Genomic DNA, 13044 nt, shown 5'->3' on the forward strand with positions numbered 1-13044 from the left:
CAAATGGGATGCAGAAAACAATGTGAAGTTCAACGATGAGAAATTTCAATTACTCCGATATGGTAAACACGAGGAAATCAAAACTTCCTCAGAGTACAAAACAAATTCCAGCCACAAAATAAAGCGAAAAACCAACGTCAAAGACCTGGGAGTGATCATATCGTAGGATCTCACATTCACGAACCATAACATTATATCAATCGCAGCTGCTAGAAAAATGACAGGATGGATAACGAGAACCTTTAAAACTAGGGATGCCAATCCCATGATGACACTCTTCAGGTCGCTTGTTCTATCTAGGCTGGAATATTGCTGCACACTAACAGCACCTTTCAAGGCAGGTGAAACTGCTGTCCTAGAAAATGTACAGAGAACCTTCACAGCCCGCATAATGGAGATAAAACACCTCAATTGCTGGGAGTGCTTAAAGTTCCTGAACCTGTATTCCCTGGAACGCAGGCAGGAGAGATACATGATTATATACACCTGGAAAATCCTAGAGGGACTAGTACCAAACTTGCACATGAAAATCACTCACAATGAAAGCAAAAGACTTGGCAGACGATGCAACATCCCCCCAATGAAAAGCAGGGGTGTCACTAGCACGTTAAGAGACAATACAATAAGTGTCAGGGGCCCGAGACTGTTCAACTGCCTCCCAGAATACATAAGGGGGATTACCAATAGACCCCTGGCAGTCTTCAAGCTGGCACTGAACAAGCACCTAAAGTCGGTACCTGACCAGCCGGGCTGTGGCTCATACGTTGGATTGCATGCAGCCAGCAGTAACAGCCTGGTTGATCAGGCTCTGTTCCACCAGGAGGCCTGGTCACAGACCGGGCCGCGGGGGCGTTGACCCCCGGAACTCTCTCTAGCTAAACTCCAGGGAAGTGTCCTTGGTCCCCTGCTCTTCCTCATTTACATCAATAATCTTCCAGACGTATCCCAACACCTGAAACCCATTCTCTTTGCTGACAACACGACTTACCTGGGGTTTACCTGGAGAGAGTTTCGGGGGTCAACGCCCCAGCGGCCCGGTCTGTGACCAGGCCTCCTGGTGGATCAGCCCCTGATCAACCAGGCTGTTGCTGCTGGCTGCAAGCAAACCAACGTACGAGCCACAGCCCGGCTGATCAGGAACTGACTTTAGGTGCTTGTCCAGTGCCAGCTTGAAGACTGCCAGGGGTCTGTTGGTAATCCCCCTTATGTGTGCTGGGAGGCAGTTGAACAGTCTCGGGCCCCTGACACTTATTGTATGGTCTCTTAACGTGCTAGTGACACCCCTGCTTTTCATTGGGGGGATGGTGCATCGTCTGCCAAGTCTTTTGCTTTCGTAGTGAGTGATTTTCGTGTGCAAGTTCGGTACTAGTCCCTCCCTTATGTCATCTCTTCCCCTATTCTTGCCACCCTCAACACCATTGTTAACGAGGAGCTGCTCAAAATATCGACTTGGATGACAGCCAATAAACTTACACTTAACACTAACAAAACCTACTACATTATGTTTGGTAGCAGAGCAAGTGTTGCGCAACTTAACATGAAGATCAACAACACTCTAATTGCCAGACATAATGAGGGCAAATTCCTAGGCCTATACCTAGACAACAACCTGAATTTCAGCACCCATATCCAACACATAACGAAAAAAGTATCCAAAACGGTTGGAATTCTCTCCAAGATACGATACTACATGCCGCAAACTGCCCTTCTCACACTATACCATTCACTCATTTATCCATACCTCACCTATGCTATTTGTGCTTGGGGATCAACTGCAGCAACACACCTAAATCCAATAATAACCCAACAAAAAGCTGCAGTAAGAATAATCACTAAATCCCATCCATGGCAACACCTCCCTTCCCCACTATTCATAGATCTAAACTTACTCTCTGTTCAGAGCATCCACACTTACTACTGTGCAATCTACATCTACAGTACCTTAAATTCCAGTATTAACCTTGACCTAAAACGCTTTCTTGATAGTTGTGACAGGACCCACAGGCATAACACCAGACATAAACATCTCTATGACATTCCCCGTGTCCGACTAAACCTTTGCAAAAATTCTATATGTCAAAAGGCCTAAAATCTGGAACACCCTACCTGAAATCTCTAGAACTGCAGACACATTCATCACCTTCAATACTACCGTTAGACAACATCTTATCTCCCTGATACACCCCGTCAACTAACTACATGAAAACCACCTGTTCACACTTACACTCACTCACCCACTTGGCTATAATCACGGAAATTCGAATCTTAATCATAAAATAATGAATCCTAACTAGTCACAAGTTTGCCTGTGATACTACAATATAGAACCAGTGTATTGTGCCAAAACAAAAGCATTTACATTGCTAAACTCACAAACTATAATGTAGTCACTTAGCCTTAATACCAACTTACTCCATAATTTGTATTAATTTAGAGTTAAGAATTAATCTAAGTCTGCCCGAAATACCTAGCCATGCTAGGTTTCCTAGTGGCCCCCTCTGTAATTAGTATTTTATAACATGTAAACCATACAATATCCAAAACCTGTAAACCTAGCATTGTAATCTTTATAGAGAATAAACTTGATTGATTGATCAATGCCTCTTTCCAAATTGTGGACTGTCACAGCCTGGGTGAAGCCGGTTACTGACTCAGTTGAGTGTGGACGTTTCGTTATGTAAAGGTTTAGGAGTTAAATTCACTCGCCTAATTGGGAACATATTTCCCTTTTTTCAATTTCCGGGGAAACTTCATTTAATTTCCAATTTTTGCCCAGATATGGGCAAGATATTTTATCCTGACTCTTGGGAAGCTGGACTCAATACGGTGGAATTTGCGGCTGCCCTATAACCAACAACAACAATAACAAAGGTTTGGTGGAGTCTAGTTTGTCAGCAGTGACAGTGTTGTCACTACTGCTGCACCATCTGTTGTTGCTGCACCACCTGCTGTTGCTGCACCACCTGCTATTGTTGTACCACCTGCTGTTACTGTACCACCTGCTGTTGCTGCACCACCTGCTGTTGCTGCACCACCTGCTGCTGCTGCACCACCTGCTGTTGCTGCACCACCTGCTAACAAATTCAATCACTTTGACTTTCTTGGGTTATCCTAGGTAATCTACACTTATGCTACTATGTATGATAATTTATGTAACTGTATTTATGTACATGAATAAACTTACTTAGGCAACCTGCTGCTGGTGCATCACCACCTGCTGCTGGTGCAGCACCACCTGCTGCTGGTGGAGCACCACCTGCTGCTGGTGCAGCACCACCTGCTGCTGGTGCAGCACCACCTGCTGCTGGTGTAGCACCACCTGCTGCTGGTGCAGCACCACCTGCTGCTGGTGCAGCACCACCTGCTGCTGGTGCATCACCACCTGCTGCTGGTGCAGCACCACCTGCTGCTGGTGCAGCACCACCTGCTGCTGGTGCAGCACCACCTGCTGCTGGTGCAGCACCACCTGCTGCTGGTGCATCACCACCTGCTGCTGGTGCAGCACCACCTGCTGCTGGTGCAGCACCACCTGCTGCTGGTGCAGCACCACCTGCTGCTGGTGCAGCACCACCTGCTGCTGGTGCATCACCACCTGCTGCTGGTGCAGCACCACCTGCTGCTGCTGCAGCACCACCTGCTGTTGCTGCAGCACCACCTGCTGCTGCTGCAGCACCACCTGCTGTTGCTGCAGCACCACCTGCTGTTGCTGCAGCAACAGCAGGTGGTGCTGTTGACAACGATATTAGTCTGAATTAGAGGTCAACACAGTAGTTCCCATCAAACAAAACTGGGCTCCTGGCATTCTTCTTAGAACCACTGTCGGGTGTGATATATCATATGCAGTGGCGGCTCGTAGCTAAAATTAGTGGAGGTGCTGCTTCAGAAAATTTTTAGCCTTTGTTCTAACATTGTATTGTGTAAAACTAAACACGCATATAAAAAGAAAATTTATACTTACGTTTGATCAAATTATAAACAAAAAAATATTTTTTTTTTACTTACATAAGTTGTTACAGTTCAAACTTGTTCCATTCATTTGAAAATGAAATCCATTCTTCTTGTTCTACTTTGTGCGAAAAGATTAATAATTTTCTCCTTGATCTATTGATGACTGTTGAGGAAATTTTTCTCCATTGAAAGCACTGCAAGTGCATTTAGTCTTTCAGGGTTCATAGTGCCCCATAGAAAAGCTCTTATTCTTTTCAGTGTTGAAAAGCAGTGTTCTCGCTCTGATGTAGTCATGGGAATTGTCAAACAAAAGAAAAGAACCAAAAAAACTATGAATTAAATAAAATAGCTGGAAGCATTATAATTATTTAATTCTACACTTTATCACATTCAAGAATATGGCACATGGTTTTTAAGCACAGTCAAAAAGAAACACTACCTTACACTTGCACAACAAGATCGGCACTGTGTCAGTGACAGTGCTCTCTCTACCTAGCGTGCAGCATCTTATCTCGGACATGTGCACATGCACGCAAGAGCCAAACACTGAGTCACTGGAACTGTGAAGCACACAGTTCCATACAAGGATTTTTGTAACTTTTTCATGTACAAGGGGATGGCTACTGACATTAAGCTTAAAGATTTTATAATGTACAAATATAAAGAAAAAATTAGAGAAAAAAGACTCATTATATTGAATATTATCGATAATATCGAGTGAAAATAGGGGGTGCTGCAGTTCCGCAGTGCCTATACACGAGCCGCCACTGATCACACGTAAAGATGCCGGGTGCCTTTCTGTGATGACTGCTAGGTGGCTGTAAATGTTCATCATATATTAATAAGCTGCACTGTTTATCAAAGATCATGAAGAATTCACTTTTGACATCTACTACATTAGTTTTTTTTTTTATTATTATTTACACAGATCAATTTTACAGGCTAAGAGCTGTTATCCTACCTCAGCTTATTTTAAAGCCCCAGCTCCATCAAAGGTATACTACCAACCCCCAGGATGTGACCCACAACAGTCAGCTAACACCCAGGTATCTACTTACTGCTAGGTGGACAGGGGCAGCAGGTTTAAGGAAACATGGTAACAGCACTCTTTGTTGACAGTTCATCCTATAATGCAGATTTCATTTACAACTTTTTAACCGAGACTAACCTATTGCAACAACTGACATTCATTTTACACTCACAAATGCTCACCTCTACTCATCCCAACCATTAAGAAATTTCATTTGAACTTTGAACCCTGGAGGGTTAGCCACCCAGGATAACCCAAGAAAGTCAGTGCATCATCGACAACTGACTTATTTCCATTGGGGTCCTCAATTTTGTCCCCCAGGATGCGACCAACACCAGTCGACTAACACCCAGGTACCTTCTTGCTGCTAAGTGAACAGGACAACAGGTGTACAGAAACATATCAAAATGTTTTTACCCTGCTGGGAATTCAACCCAGGCCCTCTGTGTGTGATGCAAGAGCTTTGCCAGCCAGGCCATTGGGTTGAAATTCACAGTAAATATTTACTGCTTGTTTTCAAATATTTTATTTTATTATATTATTATCACACTGGCCGATTCCCACCAAGGCAGGGTGGCCCGAAAAAGAAAAACTTTCACCATCATTCACTCCATCACTGTCTTGCCAGAAGGGTGCTTTACACTAGTTTTTAAACTGCAACATTAACACCCCTCCTTCAGAGTGCAGGCACTGTACTTCACATCTCCAGGACTCAAGTCTGGCCTGCCGGTTTTCCTGAACCCCTTCATAAATGTTACTTTGCTCACACTCCAACAGCACGTCAAGTATTAAAAACCATTTGTCTCCATTCACTCCTATCAAACACGCTCACGCATGCCTGCTGGAAGTCCAAGCCCCTCGCACACAAAACCTCCTTTACCCCCTCCCTCCAACCTTTCCTAAGCCGACCCCTACCCCGCCTTCCTTCCACTACAGACTGATACACTCTTGAAGTCACTCTGTTTCGCTCCATTCTCTCTACATGTCCGAACCACCTCAACAACCCTTCCTCAGCCCTCTGGACAACAGTTTTGGTAATCCCGCACCTCCTCCTAACTTCCAAAGTACGAATTCTCTGCATTATATTCACACCACACATTGCCCTCAGACATGACATCTCCACTGCCTCCAGCCTTCTCCTCGCTGCAACATTCATCACCCATGCTTCACACCCATATAAGAGCGTTGGTAAAACTATGCTCTCATACATTCCCCTCTTTGCCTCCAAGCACAAAGTTCTTTGTCTCCACAGACTCCTAAGTGCACCACTCACCCTTTTCCCCTCATCAATTCTATGATTCACCTCATCTTTCATAGACCCATCCGCAGACATGTCCACTCCCAAATATCTGAATACATTCACCTCCTCCATACTCTCTCCCTCCAATCTGATATCCAATCTTTCATCACCTAATCTTTTTGTTATCCTCATAACAAAAAGATTATTGCATTAAAAAAGTTGTTGTTTGGATGGTAATATACAAGAGTTGTCAGTGTTTAAAAAGTTATGTAAATTTCATATGACAGAATTTGATCATTTGTATCAAAAGTTTTTTTAATCTTATTCATTATATGCATCTTGCTAATTTTAGAATGCAGTAGTATACTGACTTGTATTTTCTAATTCACAGTTATATTGAGGATCAATGACCAGCCTGCATATTTCCAGACTCTTATGATCTCCAGTCTTTCAAGAAAGATTTTTTGCAAGTGGCTTTTAACAACAGTTAACACTGCTTTGTCTTTATTTTTTTACCAGTAAAATATTATTTTTAATAAAAATAATGCAGATGAAGAAATATAAGCAATTATTCATTTAGGCATTTAAGGAAAATTTTCTCTAAAATACTACATGAGAGATCTGAGAGAAAAACCAAAGAATATCAGTGTTTCTTAAGATGTTACAGCAGAAGTGTTTGCAACACCAACTAAAGTTCATTTAGTAGATAAACCTTAACATTATTCATGGGGGAGCGCTAAACCCATAGGGATTATACAGCACCTATGGGAAGGGGGTAATGGGAGGTATTCAGGCTCAGTTCAGGAAACTGGAGTACAGATCTAATTCCCTAGAACAGGAGCCCCTCACCAGCATCAAGGAACCTCCTTGAGGGGTCAGAGTGTGTGAAATCGTTCAGTCGTGTAAAAGTAATTTTAAAGGACACATGAGAGTTCATGTGTATCATGTACTTGTAGAAATAAAAATTCTTATTATTACAGAAGTGTTCATTATCATTATTATTTTCTTGAAGAGAGTGTTAACCCATAGGGGTCACTGCCTGGAGAAATGGAAGACAGTCAGGTTCGGTGTAAGACAATGGAAATCAAATCCAATTCCATGGATCAAGAGTCCTTCACTGGCATCAAGGAACCTTATTTGAATGATTATCAGTGTTCAGAGTGTTTGAAATGTTTTACCAGTAAAAGTTATCTTGTTATACATGAGAAAATTCATACAGGAGAGAAGCCCTATCAGTGTTCAGAATGTTTAAAATGTTTTAACATTAAAAAATATCTTGCCAAGCACATGAAAATTCATACAGGGGAGAAGCCATATCAGTGTTCAGAATGTTTAAAATATTTTAGCAGTAAAAGTAATCTTGTAAAGCACTTAAAAATTCATACAGGAGAGAAGCCATATCAGTGTTCAGAATGTTTAAAATGTTTTGTGTATAAAAGTGACCACATAAAGCACATGAGAACTCATACTGGAGAGAAGCCTTCTCAGCTTCTCTCCTGTATGAATTATCAGTGTTCGGAATGCTTAAAATGTTTTAACTATAAAAGTTATCTTGTTATACACATGAAAATTCATACAGGAGAGAAGCCTTATCACTGTTCAGAATGTTTAAAATGTTTTAGCAATAAAGGTGATCTTAGGAAGCACATGAGAATTCACACTGGGGAGAGGCCTTATCAGTGTTTAGAATGTTTAAAATGTTTTTGTAAAAAAAGTCATCTCGTAAGACATGAGAAAATTCATACAGGAGAGAAGCCTTATCAGTGTTTAGAATGTTTGAAAAGTTTTAGCCGAAAAAGCTATCTTGTGATACATGAGAAAATTCACAGCGGAGAGAAGCCTTTTCAGTGTTCAGAATGTTTGAAATGCTTTTATCGAAAAAGTTATCTTGTAAGACATGAGAAAATTCATACAGGCGAGAAGCCATATCAGTGTTCAGAATGTCTGAAATGTTTTAGCTGTAAAGGCGATCTTGTAAAGCACATGAAAAATCATACAGGAGACAAACCTTATCATTGTTCAGAATGTATTAGATGTTTCAGTTATAAAAGTGATCTTATAACTCACATGAAAATTCATACAGGAGAGAAACCTTATCAATGTTCAGAATGTCTGAAATGTTTTAGCAATAAAAGTAATCTTGTAGTACACAAGAAAATTCATTCAGGAGAGAAGCCTCATCAATGTTCAGAATGTCTGAAATGTTTCAGCAATAGAAGTAGTTTTGTAAGACATGAGAAAATTCATACAGGAGAGAAGCCTTATGAGTGCTCAGAATGTCTGAAATGTTTCATCTGTAAAGGTGATCTTATAAAGCACATGAAAATTCATACAGGAGAGAAGCCATATCAGTGTTCAGAATGTTTGAAATGTTTCAGGATTAAAAGTAGTCTTGTAAATCACTTAAAGATTCATAAAGGAGAGAAACCTCGTAAGTGTTAAGAATGTTTAAAATGTTTTAGCTAAAATTAGTTTATACACAAAAAAATTCATGCAAGAGAGAGAGATGGGTTATCAATGTTCAGTGTGTATGTAATGTTTTACCATCAACAAGGATGTACTTAAACATGAACAAGTTAATAGAGGAATGAAATCATACAAGCGATCGGTCTTTGAAACGTTTCTCTTTTAAGAGTCATCTTAAAACACACATGAGAGTTCATACATGGGAGAAACCACATCATTGTTCATGGTGTGTAAACTGATTTAGTAACAAAAATGGGCTTGTAGCCCTTGAAGAAAATGGAATGAATATCATTGGCAAATATACCAATAAATTTGTGAATAAGACACAGTGTGAAGTTTATGGTACTGATTGAGCAGTCATTGTATTCAGCAGGGGCTTTATCAAGTATTCTTAATAAATGTCATACATTGTATATTATATCTAATTCACATGATAAAGCTTATACAGGATTTAAACCACATAAGTGTCCAGTAAGGATGAGACGATACAAATCCTTATGCCAATACTAATACCAGTACAGGCGGGCCCCCACTTTAAGGCATTCTGCTGAAAGCTTTTTATTGTTCTGCTAATTTGGCAGTTTTCAATTATACCCATCGTTCAGTACGGTCGGAGCTTGTTTCACTTTTTCAGCCAAACATTCTCAACAGCCTAGTCAAGGAATGGGGAAAGCATCATTTTATTGTCAGTGATTCAGTCTGTTTATGGTATTTGTGCACTCTGCAACCCTTTGAAATGGTATTGCATGCTGTAAAAAAATTCTGAGGGAAAGTTCATTGCTTTCTTATTTTAACCCCTTGAGGGTCCATGCCGTAGTTCTACGGCTTTGAAGCCAGGATCAGTGCCGTAGTATGTCATGAGCTCAGCTTACTCAGATAAGCTGTGAGCAGTAAATTTGGGCCTAGATATGAGAGAATGGGTCTGTGTGGTAAGTGTGCACCATATAAAAAAAATCCTGTAACACACAGGGCATAATGAGACAAAAACTGTGACTGTGTTTTTGGATTAAAACGGTGACTTTGCAGTGTTTTTTATGGTTGTATTTACCCCTCAAGGAAGGTTCCTTGATGTTGGTGAGGGGCTCTTGATTTAGGGAATTGGATCTGTGCTCCAGTTCCCCGAATTAAGCCTGAATGCCTTCCACATATCCCCCCCCCCCCAGGCGCTGTATAATCCTCCGGGTTTAGCGCTTCCCCCTTGATTATAATAATAATAATATGGTTGTATTTGCAGTTTCTTAGTTTCATTTGATATAATGGAAGATATATTACAAAAGTCAAGATTATCTTTGTTGATTTTTAAGAATGAAAATAGCATGAAACTGAGCTCCAAGTAATGGAAATGTTCAATTTTTGCCAATGTTCAAGAGTAAACTAATCACATCATGCACCCAGTACACATCAACTAGTGGGTCTGAGGTGCATTCATGAATGCACTGATATTATTTATACAATTATCACAATATTGCATAACAGTGAATCTTCTATTTTTTGGTGACTAAAATTTTTTTGTGTGAATAAAAAATCAAAAGGGAATTCAGGTGTAAAGCCTGGAAACGTAACTGATAAACAGATGAAATGTTATTTTAGTGCCAGGAATGCCTGCATTGTTTATTCTGGACCCTATTTTGAAAATGGAACATTTTAAAATTTGTGTGAAATTGGCCAAATTATACCAATTTCTAATCACTTTATTGGGTAGTTGAAGTAGTTGATTGAGTGGTTTCTTGTGCTCAGTCAATAAAATAGAAGACATACTAGTGAAATAGCTAAGAATCTAGTCGACTGGAACAATGTAATTGGCCTAAAATAGGAGTCAAAGTGCGCAAAAATCGCCGATGCATAAATGTCGCTGACACAGCAAAATTTGCAAAAGTGTAATTTCGTCAATTTTCAATCAAATTTTGTAATATTTGTTTTATTACCTTTAGAAAGAGATTCTCTACCATTTCATAGGAAAAAATCATAAAATTTTTTTTTTAAATTCTTGGACCCTGTGTACATTTCAGATTAGGGGTTGGGACCCTCAAGGGGTTAAGTACCATTGCAACCTTCAACACAAAAAAAGATTTGTTGAAGAGTGGTCCTAATGTACAGTGGAACCTCTACTTGCGAGTTTAATCCGTTCCATGACCTTGCTCGCAACTAGATTTGCATGTTTGCAGAGTCAGTTTTCCTCATTTAAATTAACTGAAATGCAATTAATCCATTCCAGTGGAATTCTGTACTTCAACAATTTTGCTAATATCAACTCTATGGTTTATTTATCTATCTCACTTCATCTAATAATATAGAAACCTGATATATACTCTAAAATGAATAAAATATGTAATTCATGTAGTGGTATGGGCGGTGTCGGCGGTGGACGAGAGTTTGTCCGGAGACTGGAGTTTACCTGGGGAGAGTATGAAAAAATACTTCTTGAATAATTTCGCTAATATCATCTATATGGCTTATTTATCTATCACAGTTCGTCTAATATGACATAACAAACAATATAAATAACATAGAAACCTGATATATACTCTAGAATAAATAAAATATGTCATTATATATGTGGCGGCAGCAGATGAGAGTTTGTCTGGAGACAGGACAAAATACTCCTTGAATATTTCGCTATTATCAACTCTACGGCTTATTTATCTATCACAGTTCATCTAATATGAAATAATAAACAATGTAAATAACATAGAAACCTGATATATACTCTAGAATGAATAAAATATGTCATTATGTAACAGGTGGAGGCAGCCACAACCGCTCCCTCTTTGATGTGGTAAACACTACCATTTAGTGACGGCCTTTTGAAGCCGTCTGTTATTATAATTATTATTATGTAGTACATTATTATTATATATGTATTATTATATGTACTATATTATTATTATTGTATTATATTGTACTATTATTATTATACGTATTATTATTATACATATTATTATTATACAGATGACTGTGAAACAAAAACCTGTAACTGTTTTGCATGATGGTAGGATTGCTGGTTTCTTTTTCTGTCTCATAAACACGCTAAGATAACAGGGATATCTTGCTACTCCTACTTACACTTTGGTCACACTTCACAGACACGCACATGCATATATATATATACATACATCTAGGTTTTTCTCCTTTTTCTAAATAGCTCTTGTTCTTTTTATTTCTTCTATTGTCCATGGGGAAGTGGAAAAGAATCTTTCCTCCGTAAGCCATGCGTGTCGTATGAGGCGACTAAAATGCCGGGAGCAATGGGCTAGTAACCCCTTCTCCTGTATACAATTACTAAAAAAGAGAAGAAGAAAAACTTTATAAAACTGGGTTGCTTAAATGTGCGTGGATGCAGTGCGGATGACAAGAAACAGATGATTGCTGATGTTATGAATGAAAAGAAGTTGGATGTCCTGGCCCTAAGCGAAACAAAGCTGAAGGGGGTAGGAGAGTTTCAGTGGGGGGAAATAAATGGGATTAAATCTGGAGTATCTGAGAGAGTTAGAGCAAAGGAAGGGGTAGCAGTAATGTTAAATGATCAGTTATGGAAGGAGAAAAGAGAATATGAATGTGTAAATTCAAGAATTATGTGGATTAAAGTAAAGGTTGGATGCGAGAAGTGGGTCATAATAAGCGTGTATGCACCTGGAGAAGAGAGGAATGCAGAGGAGAGAGAGAGATTTTGGGAGATGTTAAGTGAATGTATAGGAGCCTTTGAACCAAGTGAGAGAGTAATTGTGGTAGGGGACTTGAATGCTAAAGTAGGAGAAACTTTTAGAGAGGGTGTGGTAGGTAAGTTTGGGGTGCCAGGTGTAAATGATAATGGGAGCCCTTTGATTGAACTTTGTATAGAAAGGGGTTTAGTTATAGGTAATACATATTTTAAGAAAAAGAGGATAAATAAGTATACACGATATGATGTAGGGCGAAATGACAGGAGTTTGTTGGATTATGTATTGGTAGATAAAAGACTGTTGAGTAGACTTCAGGATGTACATGTTTATAGAGGGGCCACAGATATATCAGATCACTTTCTAGTTGTAGCTACACTGAGAGTAAAAGGTAGATGGGATACAAGGAGAATAGAAGCATCAGGGAAGAGAGAGGTGAAGGTTTATAAACTAAAAGAGGAGGCAGTTAGGGTAAGATATAAACAGCTATTGGAGGATAGATGGGCTAATGAGAGCATAGGCAATGGGGTCGAAGAGGTATGGGGTAGGTTTAAAAATGTAGTGTTAGAGTGTTCAGCAGAAGTTTGTGGTTACAGGAAAGTGGGTGCAGGAGGGAAGAGGAGCGATTGGTGGAATGATGATGTAAAGAGAGTAGTAAGGGAGAAAAAGTTAGCATATGAGAAGTTTTTACAAAGTAGAAGTGA

General features: G+C 39.7%; 1 protein-coding gene across 1 annotated transcript; it reads left to right on the forward strand.

Moving 5' to 3' along the window:
• Positions 1-2866: 2866 nt before the first annotated feature.
• Positions 2867-12738, forward strand: LOC138851357 (zinc finger protein 271-like). The gene is made up of 2 exons (XM_070080402.1): positions 2867-3115; positions 6610-12738. Exon 2 carries the CDS (start codon positions 7266-7268, stop codon positions 8658-8660), a length of 1395 nt encoding a protein of 464 aa, XP_069936503.1. The 5' UTR covers positions 2867-3115; positions 6610-7265; the 3' UTR covers positions 8661-12738.
• The last annotated feature ends 306 nt before the right edge of the window (positions 12739-13044 follow it).

Source organism: Cherax quadricarinatus, unplaced genomic scaffold (genome assembly GCF_038502225.1).
Source record: "Cherax quadricarinatus isolate ZL_2023a unplaced genomic scaffold, ASM3850222v1 Contig409, whole genome shotgun sequence".
In the NCBI taxonomy this organism is placed as follows: Eukaryota; Metazoa; Arthropoda; class Malacostraca; order Decapoda; family Parastacidae; genus Cherax; species Cherax quadricarinatus.

Coding starts and splice junctions, on each gene's coding strand:
- LOC138851357 (XM_070080402.1), top strand. CDS start 7,266: ATGGAAGACAGTCAGGTTCGGTGTAAGACAATGGAAATCAAATCCAAT.